Source organism: Barbus barbus, assembly GCF_936440315.1.
Source record: "Barbus barbus genome assembly, chromosome: 27".
NCBI lineage: Eukaryota > Metazoa > Chordata > Actinopteri > Cypriniformes > Cyprinidae > Barbus > Barbus barbus.
The window spans coordinates 17,146,750-17,168,463 of record NC_136755.1 but is presented as its reverse complement, the minus strand read 5'-3'; the positions used below and the strand labels follow the sequence as shown (position 1 = coordinate 17,168,463).

The 21,714-nt window shown below is 38.0% G+C and overlaps 2 protein-coding genes across 3 annotated transcripts; both read right to left on the bottom strand.

Moving 5' to 3' along the window:
- Positions 1-379: 379 nt before the first annotated feature.
- On the bottom strand, positions 380-6,479 carry LOC306847220 (cartilage matrix protein-like). 2 transcript variants are annotated; one of them, XM_079381050.1, is made up of 9 exons: positions 6,365-6,479; positions 6,173-6,282; positions 4,502-4,848; positions 4,077-4,299; positions 3,393-3,521; positions 2,174-2,578; positions 1,933-2,085; positions 1,506-1,586; positions 380-1,100 (listed from the first exon to the last, which is right to left on the bottom strand). In XM_079381050.1, the coding sequence occupies exons 2-9, from the start codon at positions 6,252-6,254 to the stop codon at positions 1,051-1,053; spliced, it is 1,470 nt and encodes a 489-aa protein (XP_079237176.1). In that variant the 5' UTR covers positions 6,255-6,282; positions 6,365-6,479; the 3' UTR covers positions 380-1,050. The 2 variants fall into 2 exon arrangements, with proteins under 2 accessions (XP_079237176.1, XP_079237177.1); XM_079381051.1 differs by lacking the exons at positions 3,393-3,521; positions 6,365-6,479 and having other exon boundaries at positions 6,173-6,340.
- A 1,406-nt stretch (positions 6,480-7,885) lies between these two features.
- LOC306847221 (lysosomal-associated transmembrane protein 4A-like) lies at positions 7,886-13,463 on the bottom strand. Its single transcript, XM_079381052.1, has 7 exons — positions 13,098-13,463; positions 12,125-12,233; positions 10,832-10,908; positions 9,563-9,691; positions 9,341-9,436; positions 8,302-8,394; positions 7,886-8,086 (listed from the first exon to the last, which is right to left on the bottom strand). The coding sequence occupies exons 1-7, from the start codon at positions 13,164-13,166 to the stop codon at positions 8,012-8,014; spliced, it is 648 nt and encodes a 215-aa protein (XP_079237178.1). The 5' UTR covers positions 13,167-13,463; the 3' UTR covers positions 7,886-8,011.
- Between the last annotated feature and the right edge of the window lie 8,251 nt (positions 13,464-21,714).

Sequence of the window (21,714 nt, the reverse complement as noted above, 5' to 3'; positions counted from 1 at the left end):
AGTTTGTTTAGCCTCAGATACCATGAGCAAACTAAAAGTAATGTTAAAAAAACAGCCTCAAATATATTACATAAGGGTTATGGGTTTACTATCCAGTAAGATATGCAACATAAACATTTTCCTAAAGAAAAAAAGATCATGAAGTGTAATAGAGAAGGCTCTATTGTTTATGAGAGATAGCCTCATTCACTTCATCTACAACCTTTCATTAGTGCTGATGTTATATAACTACAGCTGCTCTTACGCTTACAGTATACATCTCTCTGTACCTGGGGCTCCTAATAATTACACTGAACATTTTCTCTTATATAACGTTGCATTGAAGAGAAATTAAGCCTAATTCACATCTGTTCGACACAGAAAAACAAAGACAACAAACAAAGACATAGACACAAAATGGGATTTTATTGAATCATCACAAGTGGCATGTTTAGCACTTGCCTAGTCAGTGAATGTTTGCCTGTGAGTTACGTGTGTGTGTGTGTGTGTGTGTGTGTTGTGTCTGCCTTTGTGTGTGATTCATGGAGTGTTTTATCTGAGAAAATCCTCAAGCATTCACACATTTATTTCAAGTCCAATCTTATATTAAATTACCATTATATATATATTCCACATAAAATAATATTTTCGGGGCAAAATCTGGGAGAATGGGTTTGAGAAATGTATAATGAAGAAAAGCAAAGACAGAATGAAACCTTCAATGTACACACCACCTCCCCACAGGGAAAACTTTATTGTCCAGGTTGTATGTGAAGACCTTCTCAGACCGTATGGGAAGATTTTTACTCAACGCACACAGGGTATTGTTAGGGGGGATGGCTGTGTGAAAATCGACACCTTCGGTTTTTATGGTGACCATAATTCAGAGCAAGCTTGGTCAGGTAAACCGTGGTCATCATCACAATTAGTGCTCCATCCCCATGGACAATAGTGATGAAGGCAGAGTAGCAGAAAGAAATGGAGATGATCTTAAGCATTAGGGTCAGAGGTCACAGGAGGTGTTTTTACAAGAAAAGAAATGGCAGTGTGAGAATTAATGTTGGTGCCTTCTCAAACTATCTTGTTCTCCAGGGCAGTGATCCTTTTCGTCACAGATTCCAGTGATGCTGTTGTCAAGGAAATAATGCAATAGTAGCATCCTAACCAGCTCTAAACATTTATGATGCCTTATACATTCTAATGTTTGAAGCATGTTTGTCTATACCTACACATTTTTATGGCTGATAAAAAATTTTTACTTGTACAAGTAGGTGAAATTGAGCATGCATAATTAAATTTCCAATATCTATCAAACCCAATAAAAATCAGCTGTTAATCAGTATGGTTCCATTATATTGTACACACCCTAATTTCTTTACATTTGATTTTGGGGTTTCATCTCAAAACCTTCTTAAAAGATACATCTCACCTCTCAGCATTCTGTCAATATTGAACATTGAGCACAATAGGAATTTGTGTAGTAAATTTTTAACCTGAACCTAAACGTTCTAGTTAGGAAAGGATATATTTCTTTATTAATGCCTGTAGTGCCTCCTCCACTTTTTTCTGGAACTTGACAACGGAATTACATTCACAGGGATCTTCCACTGCAGGTAACAGGAGAGCAAAAACAAATTCAACCTGAAGGTCGTGGGTTCGAGTCTCCGGTCCGGCAGGGATTGTAGGTGGGGGGAGTGAATAACCAACACTCTCTCCACCCTCAATACCACGACTGAGGTGAGACCCTTGAGCAAGACACCGAGCCGCCAACTGCTCCCTGGGCCCCGCAGCATCAATGGCTGCCCACTGCTCCGGGTGTATGTTCACTACTGTGTGTACACTTGGATGGGTTAAATGCACAGCACAAATTCCGAGTATGGGTCACCGTACTTGGCCACACACCACTTCCCTTTCCTTTTTTTTTTTTTTATCTTTTTTTGTGATTTTATTTACCTTGACAAACATTGATTTGCAGCTTCTTGGCAATTTGGTTAATGGTTTTGAAGTCAGCCGTGTAGAAGTAATGGTCAGCGACAGGTTCGGAGGCGATTATTCTCAGCTCATCCTCAATAGCATTGCCAACGCCCACAGCATACATCTTAAAGCCTAAAGCACAGACACAGCACACTGTAAAACACTCAGAACTCATGCACATTGCTTTTTGCATTGCATTTCTGTGTGTTTTGTTTCTAACCATTATCCTTGGCCTTCATGGCAGCATCTATGATGGAGTCTTGTGACCTGCCATCCGTGAAGACAATACCGACCTTTGGCACTCCGGGTCTGGCGCCCTGGTTAGGAGTGAAGCTGGTGCCCACCATGAAACTGATGGCCAGGCCAGTCATGGTTCCCCTTTCCATATATTCCATCTTTTTCACTGCTTCTTTCAGGGCCTTTTTGTTGTTGTAGCGTCCCAGAGGGAACTCCTGCTTCACTGTGCTGGAATACTGCACCAGTCCCACATGGGTGTTTGTCTCAGACACGTCCAGTTTGTCGATGATCAGGTTGATCCATTTCTTGACGAGCTCAAAGTTCTCTGGTCTCACACTCTTGGAGCCGTCGATCAAGAAGACCACATCTGTGGCTGCGTTACTGCAAGCTGGGATAAGAGAGACAGAGGATGTTTGTGATAACTATTGAGTTTCCAAACTAGGGTCCAGGTACCCCCAGGAGACCACAAGAGGGTTCTAGGGGTCAACCAGAAATTTAAAAGAGAAAAACTAAATAATTTTACAAAATTAATTATTAGGGCTGTCAAAGTTAACATGTAAGCTTAAGGTATTAATTATATATATTATTTAAAAAAAAATCATTTTAAACATCTGCCAAACTGATGGCCCTAGCTTTCAATAATAAGAAATAAAAACTGAATCTGAATATATTTGTGTAAAAATATAAACAAAACAAAAAATGTATAAACATAGGTTCATACATCTAACATTACCTAATAGTGGGTGGAAAACAAAATATATTAAATCAAAGTAAATATTTCCAAAAATTTGCTATTTGCTTCAGTATAGTGACAATATGAAAACCAATTATTTAATTTAGTTTTTGTTTTAATATAGGCTATTACGTTATTCTTTTCTCACAATCAATAAATGGGTCCTTATGAAAATATAAAGCAGACTTAAAATTTTAAGGCATTTTTGGGTTAAAAAGCTTAAAACCCTTGTGGGACCCTTGATGTTAAATCAGCAAGTCGTTTAGTCACATGAAAGTAGTTTGCTTATTTTGCTTAGAGTGAATGTGCTTGGTTAGTAGACTGTGAAATATAAAATGTGTCTTAGCCATTAAGAATCTGATTCATCTTTAAAGCAGGGGTTTTAAACACAGTACATCAAAAACTGCACATGGCTATGGAGTCTTTTGCTCACGTCTTTGACACTTACCCAACATTCATACATACTCACCGCTACATGATCGGCCGTCACCCTGGAGTGTAAATCCCTCTCTGCAGGCACACTTGAAAGATCCGGGTGTGCTGATGCAAATGTGCTCACAGTCATGATCGCCTGTCGCGCATAGGTCCGACACAACCGCTACCATGAATGTAACACACACACACCGGGTGGGGGAAGGAAGGGTTAGCGAGGAGAGAATTACTCTATGTGAAGTGGGAACTCAAGAAAATCAATGCGTTTTAACAATCCGCTGCACTCAAATGAACAGCAAATCTTTAAAACACACAGAAATATGTCAGAGACCCAGACACCTGAGACCTGCAGAAAAATAAACGTTTTGGTGGTTTTCTCAATGTTGTTTGTCTCAGGTGGCCGTTGCTCTGATCCAGACTTTCTACTGCATTGGTTCTCAACCTTTTAAGGTTTGAAATTGTCTGTAATATCAGCAAGCTGAGAACCACTGCACTGCAACTACAATCCCATGCTTTTACTTCCTCCCCCAGAGAACAAGTGCAGTGGAGCACCAAGCACAAGGTGGAGATCTACGTCTGGAGGTGAGATTAATCATAACATGCCCTATAGATACTCATGCCCTCTGTTGTTTATACACCTTTAATATCAGCCACGGTGAGGACAGTCTCCAGACCTCTATTCCCTCCCCTTTCTTCCTCTCACCCTCCTCCTTGCTCTTACCACAGAAGGCCTCCTGGAACTTCTTGGTGAGCTTCTCAATCAGGCTGTAGCTCTCCACGTAGTCCACGTGATCCTCGAGAGGCTCGCTGGCCATCTGTCTGAGCGTGGTCATGTCCACGCGACCCACTCCGATTGCGAATATCTCAATGCCGGCCTCTCGTGCCTTTGCTGCAATGTCACGAATGTTGTCCTGAGGTCTGCCGTCAGTCACAATAATGGCCACCTGTGAATGTTTATTAATGATATATTTTACTGAAATGATCTAAAACTGCTGATTTGCTCACATAATTGTAGATTCGTATGTTTGCCTGGCCTAATTTGTCCATTGTGGATTATGTAACGCAAGATGCATGTTGCCAAAGAAGAGGCTTAACATTGCTAATGATGCCAATATGGTGGTTTTATGGGATCGTTAGGACTCTGACCTTGCTGATGTCAGGGGATTTGCGTGCTCCCTCGGCTTCGCTGAAGGCCACGTTCATGGCAAACTGGATGGCGAGGCCGGTCATGGTGCCGGTGGACAGTGGCTCGATCTTGGACACGGCTTTGACAAGCGCTGCTTTGGTTTTGTGGGACTTTAGAGAGACCTCGTTCTTCACTTGACTGGCGTAGTTTACGACGCCCACGCGAGTGGCATCAGGCCCGACGGTCAAACCGTCAATTACTTTGGTCAGGAAGACCTTGACCTGTTCGAACTCTGAGGGGCGGACGCTTCGAGAGCTGTCGATGATGAACACCACATCAGTGGGCTTGGTGTTACACAAGCCTGCAGCTGGAAAGAGTGAAAGAACGCAGAGTGTTTAACGAACACAGCATTTATTTGAAATAGAAATCTGTTGTGACATTTTAAATGTCTTTCCTGTCACTTTTGATGAATTTAATGCATCGTTGCTGATTGAAAGTATTAATTTCTTTCAAAAGAAAAAAAAAATCTTCCTGACCCCAAACTTTTAAACAGTATTGTACATTGGGGTGAAGGAAAAAAAGTGAGGAGTGAAAAGCCAGACTGCAGTCTGCAGGTAACTCAATAAATGTACAGTGTCGGCCGTTCTCATAATAACACCCATTGATTATACATTCAGCCTCAGGTATGCATGCACACACAGATTTACATGCACACACACACACACACACACACACACATACTCTCGTGCAGTACAGGGCGTCTTTGTGTACAAATGTAATGACATTTGAAACCTTAAACCTTTTTCCTAGAGGACATACAACCACTGGAAGCATTACCCTAATTACCCACTTGATTGAAACTAACAATTTATGCAAATTAAACTAACAATTTAATTATAGATTCTCTAACCATAGCTTTAGAACACAGAAAAGTATCTTTAGCACAAGAGGAGATAATGTAATTCTACTCAGAAGTTATAATTAGAAAAATGCTAGATTAAGAAAATTATGGCTTCACATTGCATGCTTTTTGAGGTCACATATTTACTTAACATTAATCTCTATCATCCAAACTATTGTGTAAAAAATACAGGCAAATATAATTATTTTGAATAAATATTTCTACAGATGTGATAACTCCGTGAGAATGAGTAGTTCAGCATATGTTGTGTTTGGATGCTGGTCTGCATGTATTTAGGCTTCTTCGCTTAAAGGGACAGTACACCCAAAAATTAAAGTAAAGTAATTACTTACTTCTGTTGAACACAAAAGAAGATGTGGCTGAAGAGTGTTGGTAACCAAAAACTTGCTGGTTGCCATTGACTTCTCTAGCCACATCTTCTTTTGTGTTCAGCAGAGGAAAGAAATTCATACTGTTTTGGAACATGAAGATACAATTTAAATTTTTTTTGGTGAACTATCCCTATAAACCAGCTTCAGAAAAAAATACCATGTGGTTACCATATTATTTGTAGTTATAGTCATTTAGCATGCAGGTCAACCAACACTAACCAGCTTGCATTTCAATGCCTTTTCAGCAAAGAACACAACTCCTTTTTGTTGGAATGACATTTGCTCTTCATTACATGTTCAACAACACAAAATTATTCCTGTTGATACTGGGTTATTAGTATCCAGTGATAAATTCATGACATTGATGGATCTGTTAATGATGCAGTCTGTTTTCTTACCCATAGCAGCAGCATTTCTCAGATCCACGGTGGCTTGAGCTCCCAGGATGCATAGCAGCATCACAAACCCCAGCAATGTCATACTGTAATGCGGCGTGAGTCCTAATGACCTGCTCGACAACCAGAGACAGACTGATTCACAGACAGAGAACCGTGCAGGTTATCAACACACACATATTCACAGATACACACTTAAGTTTCGAGACGCCGCCCTCAAATCCATCTCCCTGAGGTGTAGGGGCTGTTTTGGGGGAGGGGGATACCTGCTCCGAAAAACCTAGTTTGGGTAGGAAAGACAAACACACCTTGATCTGTGTATATGTTTGTGTAAGGGAAACCGAGTTCATTTGGAGCCCTAGGAGGGGTCTCTAGCTTGGGGTTGAACTCAAATAAACATTGATGAATCTGTCTTCTCTGGGCACTTTTCCTTTCAAATTAATCTCACACACGCAGGAATTTATGCACAGGAATTATGTGGGAAGCCTCCGTGCCTGATCCAACACAGACGGCTCTGTTCTGACGATGTGTACGTGTAGTGTACGTCTGTGTTTTTCTTCTGTATGCACCATGCAGTGTCTAGTATGTCTGTTGGGAAATGTGAGTATCCATGCGAGCACATGTAGGCCTGTGTCTGAGTCAGTGTGTGAGATAAAAGATACAGCGTTTCTATTAGAGGTGTGGGCCACATTTTCAGCTGTCAGTACAAAATAGTTAAAGATTTCATATATGTTCTGTCACTGTGAAGTCTTTTTAAACCTGTTTGTCTTTCTTCTATGGAACATAAAAGGAGATTTTGCAGAGCATCCAAAATGAAAATGAATGGTGACCACAGCTGTTAAGCAAGATCATCAGTGAATGACTTCAATTTCAGCCAGTTCCTAACAAAAATCTATTCTATGATTTCAAAAGACATTAAATGCACTGTACAAATTGTATAAAAAAACTTTTATGCTTTTTGTAATATTGGGCTCGACAGCCTTGGTTATCATCCACTTTCAGTGTATAGAAGAAAGCAGCAAAAACATACTGCTGAACAACCCTTTTTTTCAAATGAGTTTGGAACGACATAAGGGTGAGTAACCCTTTAATGTAGCTTGTGAAACACTCCGAAAATAATTCCTCATACAGCAATTAAGCTTTCTGAACACATATTGTTTCTCCTGCTTCCATTCATCCACAACCTGCCGGAAAAAGCCAAAGACTTTGACAAGAACATTAAAGGTTTTTTTTCTAGCACCATCTGTACCACACTATAGCATGCTCAAGCCTCCTGGGGGAAAAAAAACTTGAGCTCTTTATAATTCATTTTGAAAAATGTGTAGCTATTGACCAAATTAAGTGGAAGCTAAAGTATATGAAACAGTTTAAAGATATACATTAATAAATATTTTAAATACTTTACATATATTTTGTCATTTATCATTGAGCATGCTGTGAAGATTTATATGTTTGAATTTTATGCAATTATATCTAGCAATTCAAATGGTTATTACAGGGATTCAATTTCCCGTCTTTTCTTACACAAACAGCTTCAAGTTAGGCTTCTATCTCATAATCTTATAACCAGATCCAGCTTCTGGCTTGGGATCAAATGATAAGCATGACAGTGATGCATGAGAGAAAAGTTGCTGTTTAAACCGAATGCCTGCCAGTAATGACACAATAATCAGAAACACAAATTAAGTACCTTTATTTTGTAAAAGCATAGATGTAAGTATAGCCATGCCTGTTTGTGTTGCATGTGGTTTTTAGTATACGTGTGAATATTTGTGGTTTAAACCCAAAGGGGTTTTTTTTGCATTTCGCATCATAAAACCATCCCTGAAGCATGCATTCAGTTTAAGCCTCATAATAGGAAGGGGGAGTGTCTTGTGCTTTCATCTTGAGAGCCACATCATAAGAAGGCAGCTTCACCTGTTAGTCAAAAACACAATAAATATCCAAATGTTTTAAACAGTAGATAAATTATTATTAAATAACTACATCTAGTTGATCTATTGGTGTTAAACACTCAAAAAATTGGAATTGGAGGTTTATAATATATATGTAAAAAAATGCACGTTATACAACAACATTAAAACCGCTGTATCGTGTGACAGCAAAACAAACTCCATTATAAATGCACTTACTGTCACAGTTTTTCCAGTGTCAACACTGACGGCAGCCATACTTTCTGCTTTCAGGGCATAGAAACACCTCATTGACACATTAAGGACGTACACCTACACAGAAAGCACAGGGATACTAATACAGCCCAAATGCACCAAATTATTCTAAACATATAAATGAACACAAACTCCCCTCTTGATGGTTTTTGCATATAAGTGTAATTTCCCTCTACCTTTTCCCAAATCCTTCTCAAGGAAAGAACATACTTTATGACTGGCTCCATACATCGCGTTCATTCCTCAAATCCCCCTTACATTCCCTCTTCTACAGCTAAAAAAGCTTTGCTTCAGACTGGACAAATCAGTCCAGCAGACAAAACAACAGTGTGTGTGAATATAGGTGTATGTGTGTTTGCAGGAGTTCATTTTACATGTATCATGTCATATATCAGCAAAGATGCATTCAATTTATCAAAAAGGTGACAGTTAAGATATTTGTAATGCTATAAAAGAAAAATGTATCCTGGTTGCCACAATCATTAAACAGCACAACTGTTTTCAACATTGATAACAATAATAAATGTTTCTTGAACGGCAAATCAGCATCTGATTTCTGAAGGATCATGTAACACTGAAGACTAGAGTAATGACTGCTGAAAATTCAGCACAATAAATTACAATTTGTAGAGAAGTTATTTAAAATTGTAATAATAATAATGTTTTAGTTATATAGCACCTTCCAAGAACCCAATGAAACTTTACATAATAGGGAACAAAACAATTTCATAATAATATACGGTAGTTTTAACTGTATTTTTGATCAAATAAATGCAGCCTTGGTGAGTATAAGAGACTTTCAAAAACATTACAGTGTATCGATTTGAAAGTTTAAATGAAAATTGCTTTATTGATAAAAGTAATATTTATATTTAAATATATTAAAAAAATATTTAAATATTTTATAAATACAGGGTTTAAATATAATTTTGAATCCCAGTTTTTCAATGTAGTATGAGACTTTTGAAGCCCATTATACACAAATACACACACGTATTTATACCTTCAGCAGTATGACCATCATAAAGAGAACGGAGTACTCCATGGTGAACTGGCCAATATCCTCTTCATTCCACCTATCGACTCTCCTCTGACTCTTCTGTTAGAGACATACATGTACACATTAATTGGGTAGAATTATGTTGAAATTGAAAGCTTAATAGCCATGCAATTGTCATGAAGTCAACATTTAGTTTGGTATCAAAATGTATGTTATGTATCTCACTACAATTTGCAGAATCTCTCTATATTTATGGGTCCATGGCAGACCCCAGGCTCCATCAAACAGGGACAGACAACTCTGACTCAACTCCACAAACATCGTCAGCACAAAAGGCAGCACAAACATCGGGCCCTTATACAGAGAGACACAAGTGATGAATTATCTTTCCATCAATCACACATTCAACCATTTACACTCCATATAGAAAAAGGGAAAAAATTAAGGGAAAAAGAAATATATATTATAGACTGATCAGATTTGAAATGTGTAGTTTGGAGAGAGCGCTAGGATTCCGTGTTTCACCACCTTCATAAATATTGAGACAAGCTCTCTTTCTGGAAGCTGGGTAAATATTGGTGTCGGCTGCGGAGTTGAAAATCTTAGGTGCACTCTCGCACACACTAAACCACTGCTTATGCACACTTACACACGCACATGCATAAACATCCAATAAAACAAAAACAGACCAGACTTATTTAAAAGGTTTCACCACACAGATCGTTACATTACAAATTTAGTATGTATATTTGTCTTCAGTAGCACAGATTTATTATTGTTCTTGTAAACTCCCCAATGAGTATTTATTAGATTAAGTTATTTGCTGTGCTGAATATGATGTGCATTCAAACAGCACAGAAACCAAAGTATAATAATGGCATAAACATTCAAGGTTAAATTAAATATTTTTGTAAGTGAATGCTATAAACATACAGATAAAAAGAAAAACCTGTCCTATAATAAATAAAGCAAACAGATAAATTGTTAATATAAATTTAGTTTCTGTCGAAATGTGGTTTAGCATTGTATTTTAGTAGTATGCTTGGGAAGATGAAACTGACACAGTATGTGATTTTTGTAAGCTGCAGTATTTACAAATTATTATTTTTTTTATTTTATTTTTTAACTAGACCATATATACCGGTATATAATCATTGAATCATGCTTAAGTATGTAACTACCAATTGCAATTAAATTTATTTTTAATTAAAATATTTTTTTACAATAAATAAAAATTAAATAAAATATACATTTGAAACATTAACTATATATATAAATATTTCTATTTCATTCTTATAAATGCAGTTATTCATGTATTAATGTATTTTGTGATGCATCACTGTTTTTGCTCATAAACCACATTTAATTCATTTATTCTGATGTATTCAAACTCATGCATCACTGTGTTTTCCCCCACATTTCCATTTATTTTGTGTTTAGAGTATAGATGGAAACTGTATTTTTCTGTCAGTGGCAATAACATGAACACAATACCTTGCGTTTAGAGAACAAGACCAGCACAGCAGAGATCAACATCAGAACCAGCATCAGAATGGTAGTGCTGATGTCAACTGGAAAGAAACAGAGAGAATTTGAATGGCTTTCAATTTAATATCTTAAATTATTTCTGTATCATCTATTGTTATTTTAATGTTTTTATGTTGTACTAAATGACTAAGTAATTTATGTCTTATACTGAACAATGTTTGGTCAAATGCTGCATTTAGGGATTTTTATATTGATTTCATGAAAAGCTTCTGACTAAACACTAAAGGTATTATATATCTTTCTGAACATGCTTCACAACTCCTTGTTCAATGCAACGCTCTCTTGGCAGGTCTTCTAGCCAGTTCTATCAAACCTTTACAATTAATCCAGAACGCGGCAGCAAGATTCATTTTTAATGAGACAAAAAGAATGCACTTCACACCTCTGTTTATCAATTTGCATTGGCTACCAATAGCTGCTCGCATAAAATTCAAGGCATTAATGTTTGCCTACAAAACCATCACTGGCTCGTCACCCCTTTACCTAAATTCATTACTTCAGAGTTATGTGCGCTCTAGAATCTTGTGTTCTGCAAGTGAATGTGGCTTTATTGTGCAATCCCAAAGAGGCACAAAATCACTTTCACGGACTTGTTCCCTCCTGGTGGAATGACCTGCCCAACTCAATCCTTAGCCATCTTCAAGAATCGGCTAAAAACACATCTCTTCCATCTTTATTTGACCCTAACTCTAGCACTCTCTATTCTAATTCTATTCTCAAGCAAAATAAAAATAACATGCCCCTTTTAAACTTGCACTCTATTCATTTACTAACTGCTTGTTTTCTTAGAAAACAAATTAACACCAGCTTCTCTATTCTTTTTTGTATTCTATTTATTTTATTTTTATTATAAAATTAACAAAAGCAAAAAAAGGCCTCTAACACTAGCTTGCTCTATTCTTTTTACTTATTTTATCATTTAAAAAAAATGCTATGTGTACTACACTAACTGAGACTTGTTAAAGCACTTGCATATCATTGCTCTTTTGTTGATTTTGATAAATCTTTGGATAAAAGCGTCTGCTAAATGTAAACGTAATGACTAAATTTAAATGTATATAAAATGAAGAAATATTTGCATTTCTGCTTTACTTCTGGGTCACTTATCAGTGAATTTTTGATACTGATAATGTGAACTCTTTGGACAAAACTTACCATGAAATTCATAAGGAAAAATTTAACTTTTGAACCCCATTTAATGTCTGAATGAAGTGGCTGAGAAGTGTGAAGTGAACTCACAGACACGCTGGCTCCTGGTAGCCTTTGATTCATGATAGTGGACAGAAAATGCCTCTTTATCCAATGAAACCATTCGAATGATGTCCACCAATATCAGCATATTAACAATCTAGAGAGACGTGCACACACACACACACACACAGAGAGGGTACAGATGAAGTGAATGTGACAGAATGAATTCATAAAGGTAAATGTGTGTCTCAGTTTGTGTGTATTCTGGCAGCCGGTGTGTTTGGTCTCTCTCCTCCGAGCCAACACCAACAGAACAAGTAACACAAGAACAGCGGTTCATTCAGAAAAACCTGTAAAAGTGTAAATTACATAACAGACACAACCTCCTCCCTTAGCTAGATATCCTATGGAAGCTTAAATATAGTTTGGTTGACAGAGGGTTTCCTGTAAACTTATTTATTCCTAAATCGATGATGCTCACAATTATATAGTGTGATTTAAAAGCTTTACAATAATCTAACTCAAATTGGAACATAGATTTATCACCAGATCATTATGTGAAATTGTTTTTAATAGTCTATGTATGTAGTTAGTACATTTAGTATCTCTCACTATCTGTCTTATCTATTGGTTGCTAAATAAATGTCAGCTTCTGATAAAGAAGTGCTGTGCAACAAACATTGTACTAAAAAGAACAGTCAATATTGAATCTCAAACTGTGGCTCAGTAACTGACTGACTTCAAAATGGCGCCAGCTTCCTCTAAATGCACAAACTTCTCCATTAAGTGTATGCACAAAAAACAGCAACAAAATGGGCGTGCTGCCTTACCAGAGTACAAACCTTCAAATATTTACTCTAGGAAGTATGAAAGTCCCTAGAATTACTGCAAACAAATCCACCTGATATGTTATACTAACAAACAATTACAAAGAGTGGATTAGAACAGGAAAGCAGTCATTGTAACTATATAAACACTTTGTATACAGTGTCTGTATGTGGTTATGTTTGCATGTTGTTACCAGATAGAAGGCAGCAAATGAGACGGTCGCAGTGGTGACATGGCAGCAGAGGGTGCGTGTTCCAGACATCTTTCTCTTCGTCTCTTTCACAATGACACAAACAAGTTGAAACACTCAGAAACTGGCACATAAAAATCCACCCTGTTTCTGACGAACACACATGCACATGTAAGTTCCTGTGTGGTGGTCAGGGCTTCCTGTGTACTTTCTGAGAACTTGATTATTTTTGTTATTATCTTAGGCTGACTTTAATTATTTCTCAATTACAGAGGGTATTTCAATCTTTATGTTAAATTCTGTAAAATGATAGATCACATTGTGATGCATCAAAAACAAGCCTACAATTAGATTAAATACTGCTAAGAGGAAGTGATCAACACACATATTTATGGCCACACAAACACACATCAGGCACTGAAACCACAGTTTTTTTGACACTAACTTTAAAAACTTTAACAAATATTTTTTTAAAATCTATGTGTGAATAAATAACAGTTTCTCCAGTTAATTATAATTTCATTTAGTAATTATATTATTTAATTGTACTTTATGCACAAACTATCCTTTAAACTTCCTTTTTGATGACCACTGAATAAATAGTTCCTCATGAATTCCTCACTTAACATGACCTAAGTTTGCATTTCCAGTCAAACTAACAAGCAAACATGTCACCTTTATTAAAAAATAAAATAAAATAAAAAAAGATCTGTCCTGCCCTTAATTAATTCCACTTGAGAGTAGCTGAGTAAAGCTATGTTAAAAGAGAATAAAAGTATGTAGTGATGAGAGCGAAAAGGAGGCGAGCCGTAACATAGGAGGACTGAATGCTTCAACAAAACTTTCACAAAGGCCTCAGAAGTGTGTTGTAGAACCAGGACTGAGCAATCTCTTCAACTGAGATCAGTGCTCTTGTAAATCAGCGCCCCCTTGTGTCAAATGCTAGTCAGGTGCTCTCACTTACTGTACATAGCCTACATATTTTCCTTTAATCTGTGATTAAACCAAAAGGGGGCCTGAACATAAAGGTTTGTCCTGGGCCCTCCGATTCCTGTTTGTGACTCTAGGTATGCATCAGTCTAGTTTACTAGTCCACTAAATCTTGTGAAGATGCATAACAAAAAACACAGAAAATCATCAATGAAAGAGCATTTTAATAGCTCCTGCACAAAACAAGAAAAAACAGAAGACAAACATATAAAGAAAATATCGCTCGCAGATCTTCACAGTCAGGACCCTGAAATACAACACAGACATTTATCAGTAATATTAGGCAACTACACAAAAGGCAATATTCAAGTAACAAGACATTTTAATGATATATAAAATTTAAATAAAACTAAAATAAAATGTAATTATAATGCATTAAATTTACTTACAAATCGATTTAAATATAGTTATTTTTTTAAATAATGTGTTATTTTATTATTACTAAGTTACTATTATTAGCCTAAGTTATTGATATTCGTACTTTTTATTTTTTTACTTTCCATTTTAATTTTTTAACTATTTATTATTATTTCACTTTTAGTTTTATTTATTTTAGTTAACTAATACTGTGTTGGCATTTAGCTGAAATGTGTTTTAGTCTTTTAATTAAGTTTTTTTAATTTGTTTTATTTTAGTTCATGCTTATTTAATTTCAATTTACAAAAAAATTATTTAAGTTTTAGTTAACTACAAGCACCCCCGTCAGCTCCCTGATGTAGTTCTCAAAAATGATAATTACTCGTATTGTTCTTCAAGCAATTATACAAAACAAAATAGTACATATAGACTCTCCATACACATAGTATAAAAATGCATCACCTGCTGTTGTTAAAAGTTGATCGGTGAGAAATCGCAGTGAAAATTAGGCTCTGCCTCACTGACTCTGATTGGCTGGCCATGGCCCATGTCTTCAGACTCTACTTTGACATTGGGCAGCAGGGGGTCAGGGGTGGGTTTGGGTAGGCTGGGCTGCAGCAGCGCTCCTTCGAGCTGAATGTAGTGTTGCTGGGGCAGGAGCTGGGAGTATTGGCTCTCGTGACCCTGTGATGATAACTGTGGCCGAAATACTGCCTGTGTATACTGACCATACATGTCAGTTGTCCAAGGGTAGGCCTGAAATGCTTAATAGAAACATATAGGTTCCTACTTTACAACTACTTTAAGATGTTTATTTCTAAAGGTTTACTGTGGTTGACTTACCATGAACTCCTGACTGAGGCAGCATCTGGTTGCCGGTTTGAGACTGGAGATACGCATGTCCGCTGCTGGTGTATGCAGGCAGAGTGTTGCTGGTTCCTGTGGTGAGGGGCAGATAAGGAGCGCTGCTGCTCTCTGTGGGGTTGGGTGTGAGGTAAGGAGAGGGCGTGAGGTACGACAGGTGCGAGTACTGGGGCAATATTGTGCTGGACTGTTGGGGCATAAGACAACTGGACTTTTGGGGTAACAGAGTGTTTGTTTGCTGAGGTAGGAGATTATTTGTCTGCTGAGTTAATAAGGTGTTAGACTGTTGAGGAAATGTGTTGAGCTGGAAATTTAGAGCACTGTTCTGTGGAGCAGAAGTCATGTAGTCCAGCTTTATAGAGGTGCCCAAGCTGTCATAATCAAACCTGTCAACAGCAAAAACACATTTGAGAAACTATATCATGTGACATTAAAGGTGGGGTATGTTATTTTTTCATAAAGGCTTTAGAAAACGGAGTCGGGGCCAAAACAAACTTGTAGCCTATCAGCAGTAAGGGGTGTGTCTACTCATGATGTGGAGGAGAGCGCGTTCAGTGCACAGGACGGACATTAGCCTAGCCGAGCCGAGTGGCAGAAAGATTGCGGGTAAAAAAACAACACCGGACGCAACGCGCCACAACAGCTAAAGTCTGCCAACACTGGACACGATAAAGCGACCATTGAAAATCATTTGAAATGTGTGTCAGCACGTCATAAGTAGAATGCGGCAGCAGTTTTCTGGGATTTGTCGTGCCGCGCAGCATCCAGTGTTGACAGCATCACTGATTATAATGACTTCAATAGTATTTTGTTGTGCCGCTCGCATTCGGTGTAACATTAGTTTTGCTTTGTTTCTCAGAACTAATCGTTGCCAGGGTTGCGTACGTATGTGTGCGGCGGAGCTATCAAAATAGGGACGAGACCCTTTTGGGGTAGGGGCGTGTTTGTTTTGGTGATTTCAAAAATCAACATTGGCTACCAGAAATCGCTTACCCCACCTTTAAACAATTTAAGTCATATTTCCAAAAGTCTGTAGTATTGGGCCTTCACGGTGACAGCAGTTCGCAGTGACAAAGAACGAGAACAAATTCATTTTCAGTGACAGCTGGGTGATGTGCATGTGTCCAGCGATTTTGAAATAAGTTTAACTTAATGCAAACAAGCAGTGAGGTCTATCAGTCTATTTAATTTTAATGGTAGGTTTATTTTAACAGTGAGAGACAGAATAACAACAACAACAACAACAACAAAACTTGAATAAATTTATTTGCATTTTAATGAGTGAAATAAGTATTTGATCCCTTATCAATCAGCAAGATTTCTGGCTCCCAGGTGTCTTTTATACAGGTAAGGAGCTGAGGTTAGGGGCACTCTCTTAGGGAGTGCTCCTAATCTCAGTGTGTTACCTGAATAAAAGACACCTGTCCACAGAAGCAATCAATCAATCAGATTCCAAACTCTCCACCATGGCCAAGACCAAAGAGCTGTCCAAGGATGTCAGGGACAAGATTGTAGACCTTAAGGCTGGAATGGGCTACAAGACCATCGCCAAGCAGCTTGGTGAGAAGGTGACAACAGTTGGAGCGATTATTTGCAAATGGAAGAAACACAAAATAACTGTCAGTCTCCCTCAGTTTGGGGCTCCATGCAAGATCTCACCTCGTGGAGTTTCAATGATCATGAGAACGGTGAGGAATCAGCCCAGAACTACACGGGAGGATCTTGTCAAGCTGGGACCATAGTCACCAAGAAAACAATTGGTAACGCACTATGCCGTGAAGGACTGGAATCCTGCAGCGCCCGCAAGGTCCCCCTGCTCAAGAAAGCACATGTACATGCCCGTCTGAAGTTTACCAATGATTCAGAGGAGAACTGGGTGAAAGGGTTGTGGTCAGATGAGACCAAAATTCAGCTCTTTGGCCTCAACTCACCATGTTTGGAGGAGGAGGAGGAATGCTGTCTATGACCCCAAGAACACCATCCCCACCGTCAAACATGGAGGTGGAAACATTATGCTTTGGGGGTGTTTTTCTGCTAAGGGGATAGGACAACTGCACCGCATCAAAGGGACGATGGACGGGGCCATGTACCGTCAGGGCCAGGGCATTTAAAATGGGTCTACACATGCCTTGTATTCAACGTAATCACGCTGGATCTGGATCAGTGCTTGCGCCACCACGTGCTTGCGTCATGTACTGTCGTGAACGCACGTCCACAAGAGAAACAATAGAGACGAAAATGTGGAATAAAATCTTTATTTTTGTTTTCTTTGCGCAAAAAGTATTCTTGTGGCTTCGTAAAATTACATTTGACAGACTGATGTCACATGGACTACTTTGTCGATCATCTTGATACTTTTCTGGACCTTGATCGTGTAAGGAACCTTGCTGTCAATGGGAGGGTCTGAGAGCTCTCAGATTCCATCAAAAATATCTTTATTTGTGTTCTTAAGATGAACGGAGGTTTTACGGGTTTGGAACGACATGAGGGTGAGTAATTAATGACAGAATTAAAATTTTGGGGTGAACTATCCCTTTAATCCCATAGAAAATCTGTGGAGGGAGCTGAAGGTTCGAGTTGCCAAATGTCAGCCTCGAAACCTTAATGACTTTGAGAGGATCTGCAGAGATTAGGTGGACAAAATCTCTCCTGAGATGTGTGCAAACTTGGTGGCCAACTACAAGAAATGTCTGACCTCTGTGATTGCCAACAAGGGTTTCGCCACTAAGAATTAAGTCAAGTTTTGTGAACAGGTCAAATACTTATTTGACTCATTAAAATGCAAATCAATTTATAACTTTTTTTAAATGAGTTATGGATTTTTGTTGTTGTTATTCTGTCTCTCACTGTTCAAATAAACCTACCATTAAAATTTTAGACTGATCATTTCTTTGTCAGTGGGCAAACATACAAAATCAGCAGGGGATCAAATCATTTTCCCCCACTGTATATTTAGATATAATAATAGCAATACTAAAAAAACCTGTCTCAGAAATTGTCGGCAGTCTGAATATGTTTGATTAATGCAATAATCATGTTCCTTTTATGATATAGTTCACAAACATAAAAAATAATATTCTGATGGGAAAATTATAAACAAGAAATGTCAAAGTCAAAATAAAATGACAATTTTGTTGTTGTTTTAGCAGTATGCTCGACAAGGCTGCATTTACTTAAAAACAGTAAAATTGTGAAATATTATTACAATTTAAAATAACTTTAAAATAATTTCCACAATGGCAAAGCTGAATTTTCAGCAGTCTTCAGTGTCACATGATCATGTAGAAATCATTCTAATATGCTGATCTGGTGCTCAGGAAATTGAAAACAGTTGTGCTGCTTTAATATTTTGACATATTGTTGTATTATTTTTTTCAAGATTCTTGAATAGATGAATAGAAAGTTCAAAAGAACAGCATTTATTTGAAATATAATTTTTTGTATAATATCCTTACTGTCACTTTTGATCACTTTAATGTAAAAAAACAAGAAAAAAGCCTCACTGACCCCAAACTTTGTAACGGTAGCGTACATCCTATTTGTGATCAGACTGTCAAACGCTATGGCCAGTTATGCCGACTACCAATCATATTAAGAGGCAGGAACACCTGCTACTGTGACTGTAGTACAGACCTCCACCTCTGAAAATCACTATAAGATGCTCTGTGCTGACGTCTAGTGTTTAACAAAGGAACTGCAGGAGATGAGTAACCTAGTTTCATACTAACCCCGTGTCAGTCTGAAAACTCAGCGGTGTTGTGTCTGCGGGCTCGCTGTGTTCAGGTGTGTCCAGCAGCAGGGACACGGTGTGAGAAGGGGGGTTGTAAGCCGTGATAAGAGGCAAGGAAGCACGCCGTATCGGAGGAGGACTGTGCATAGGAGGGGGCATGTACTCCAAAAAACCTCCTTGAGACACACAAGGTGCCATATCAACACAAGCTGGACCTGATGAGCACAGAAAATTGCATTGTTTAAAAAAACAGGTGTCCATGTTTTGAATGTGTCAGCATTTAATTCAAATTAAATAGTTTAATTAAATGACTTAAATCCTATAGTCCTTAGGTTAACTAAATGGTTTAATCCCTAATGCATAATTGAATTAAATATCTTAAAATATAGTTCAATTAAACTGTTTAGGTGTATGTCTGAAAATGTGACCTGGTGGACTGGTGCAGCTGGTCATGATGGTACTGTAGGGAGGAAGTGTGTTTCCAGGCTTGGCATGTTGAGATGTAACAGCAGGAGCTGTGAAAACTTGTGGCCTGCACACATACAAAATAGTATTATTAGCGATTATATGCATTGCATCACACAGTATGTTAGCTGCATTGCGTCAATGGGGTCACTTACCTGTTGACCTGGACACAAGGTTGACCTCGACTAGCAGGAGGCTTTTTTGCTGTGGTTTTTGCTGTTTTTCTCCACTTGGCTCGACGGTTCTGAAACCACACCTGATGTGAGGATCAGAGCACAATTATTGATACTTGCATGCAGTTAGATTCATTTAATGTGATCCTAAGGAATAGATGCTCGTGAACAGTGACCATGATTCTCTGGGGTGTAACACCGATGGAGGCAGCGATCTCCTTTCTCTTGTCTCCGTCAGGGTAGTGATCGTCCTGAAACACACGCTCCAGCTCCTCCAACTGATCTATATAAATCAAAAACAGTTTTTGCTGCTTCACTTTTTTTTTTTTGGAAACTCATACAGTACCATTTAAATGTAATAATAATAATAATAATAATAACACTTCTGTTCAACAAGGCTGAATTAAATTGATCAAAATAACAGTAAACAAAAGCTGCGGTTTTTTTTTTACTTTTTATTTATCAAAGAATCCTGACAATAATGGATCACATTCACTACAAAAAATATGAAGCAGCAAAGTTGTTTTCAACTGATAATTTTTTTTTTAATGTTTCTTTATCACCAAATTAGCATATTAGAATGATTTCTGAAGGATGTGACTCAGAAGACTGGAGTAATGACTGCTGAAAATTCAGCTTTGCCATCACAGAAAATAACATTTCATTTTAAAATGTATTAAAATTGAAAATAGTTGTTTTGAATTGTAATAATATTTCACAACATTATCACTGTATTTTTGATTAAATAAATGCAGCTTTGGTGAGCATAAAAGACTTCTTCCAAAAACATACAAAAAAAATCATCCCAAATTTATATTTAATATATATACACACACACACACACACACACACACACACGTTTTACTTTTTTTTTAAGTTTATAAAATATGAGTTTATAGATAGATAGATAGATAGATAGATAGATAGATAGATAGATAGATAGATAGATAGATAATGTTTATCTGTCAATAAACTCACATTTTAAACATAAGCATTCTTCAGTGGAACACAAAATAAGATATTTTGTCCATACAATGAAAGTTAGTAGGGGTCCAAAACAACACTGGACTCCATTGACTTACATTGAAAGATATTTCAAAATATCTTCTTTTGTGTTTCTGCTGAAGAAAGTAGATTTTACCGATTTAAAAAGACATGAAAGTGAGTAACCGATAAGAACATTTTCATTTCATTATGCCTTTAATATGTACGTTCTCTCACCGGTGCTGTAGAAGGTGCGAGTTTTTTTCTTTGGAGGCATTAGAGGAACATCCATGCTGATGGAGGGTAAAGCCTGACTGCTGGTTTCTCCACCAACTGAGGCCAGAGGTATAAGAGGGGCCACTCTGCTGGCGAAACGAGTGTAGCGGCGAGTGCTGTACACCTGCCGCAGCGTCACCTCCAGCTGTCCTGTGGGTACATCGGTCCTGCTTCCATAGGGCCGTTTGCCCAAACACGGGGCCTCCAGCTGGGCCTGTGGTGGGAGGTGAGGTTGAAGTAGAGTCTGGGGCTGAAAGGGGAGTACTGTGGCATTTTGATGGGGTAATGTGATAGATAACGGTCTGGGTGGGGATTTTACAGGGGGCTGCTGGGGGAGATCTGAAGACTTGGGTGGGCATAACAAAAGGTCTTCATTCATACATCTCTCCACCGACTGATCACACACCATCACCAGGTCTATTGTGCAGTCTGGACCCATCTGCAAAATACAGTCATCCTCTAGAGGCGGCACCAGCAAGTCGCTTGCCTCTGCATTATTTTCATCAACTCTCTTTGTTTCATCATTTTTGAAACCTAATGTACTTTCCTGCTCATCTTGGTTATATTTTTCATCCGTTTCGACATTATCTACTTTCTTATTTGTCTCTTCGTCATTTTCAGGGCCTTTTTCATTTTTCTGTGTGACATCTTCAGTTTTGTTTTCTTCCTTGTCCGTCTCTAGTTTCCCATCTTCAGGTTCTTGACCTACTGTCCAATTCTCCTCAGTTATTGTCTCTAGTTTCACCTCAGCATCCCTCTTGAACTCCTGTGACTCCTTGTC

Excerpts from the sequence above, each read along its gene's own strand:
- LOC306847220 (XM_079381050.1), bottom strand. The coding sequence starts at position 6,254 with ATGACATTGCTGGGGTTTGTGATGCTGCTATGCATCCTGGGAGCTCAA. Across the intron at positions 2,579-3,392 it reads TGACGGCCGATCATGTAGCG|CTTGCAGTAACGCAGCCACA; the intron begins GTGAGTATGTAT and ends CTCTTATCCCAG. Across the intron at positions 1,587-1,932 it reads GCAAATCAATGTTTGTCAAG|TGGAAGATCCCTGTGAATGT; the intron begins GTAAATAAAATC and ends TGTTACCTGCAG.
- LOC306847221 (XM_079381052.1), bottom strand. The coding sequence starts at position 13,166 with ATGTCTGGAACACGCACCCTCTGCTGCCATGTCACCACTGCGACCGTC. Across the intron at positions 12,234-13,097 it reads CATTTGCTGCCTTCTATCTG|ATTGTTAATATGCTGATATT; the intron begins GTAACAACATGC and ends ACGTCTCTCTAG. Across the intron at positions 8,087-8,301 it reads ACACTGGAAAAACTGTGACA|GTGAAGCTGCCTTCTTATGA; the intron begins GTAAGTGCATTT and ends TTTGACTAACAG.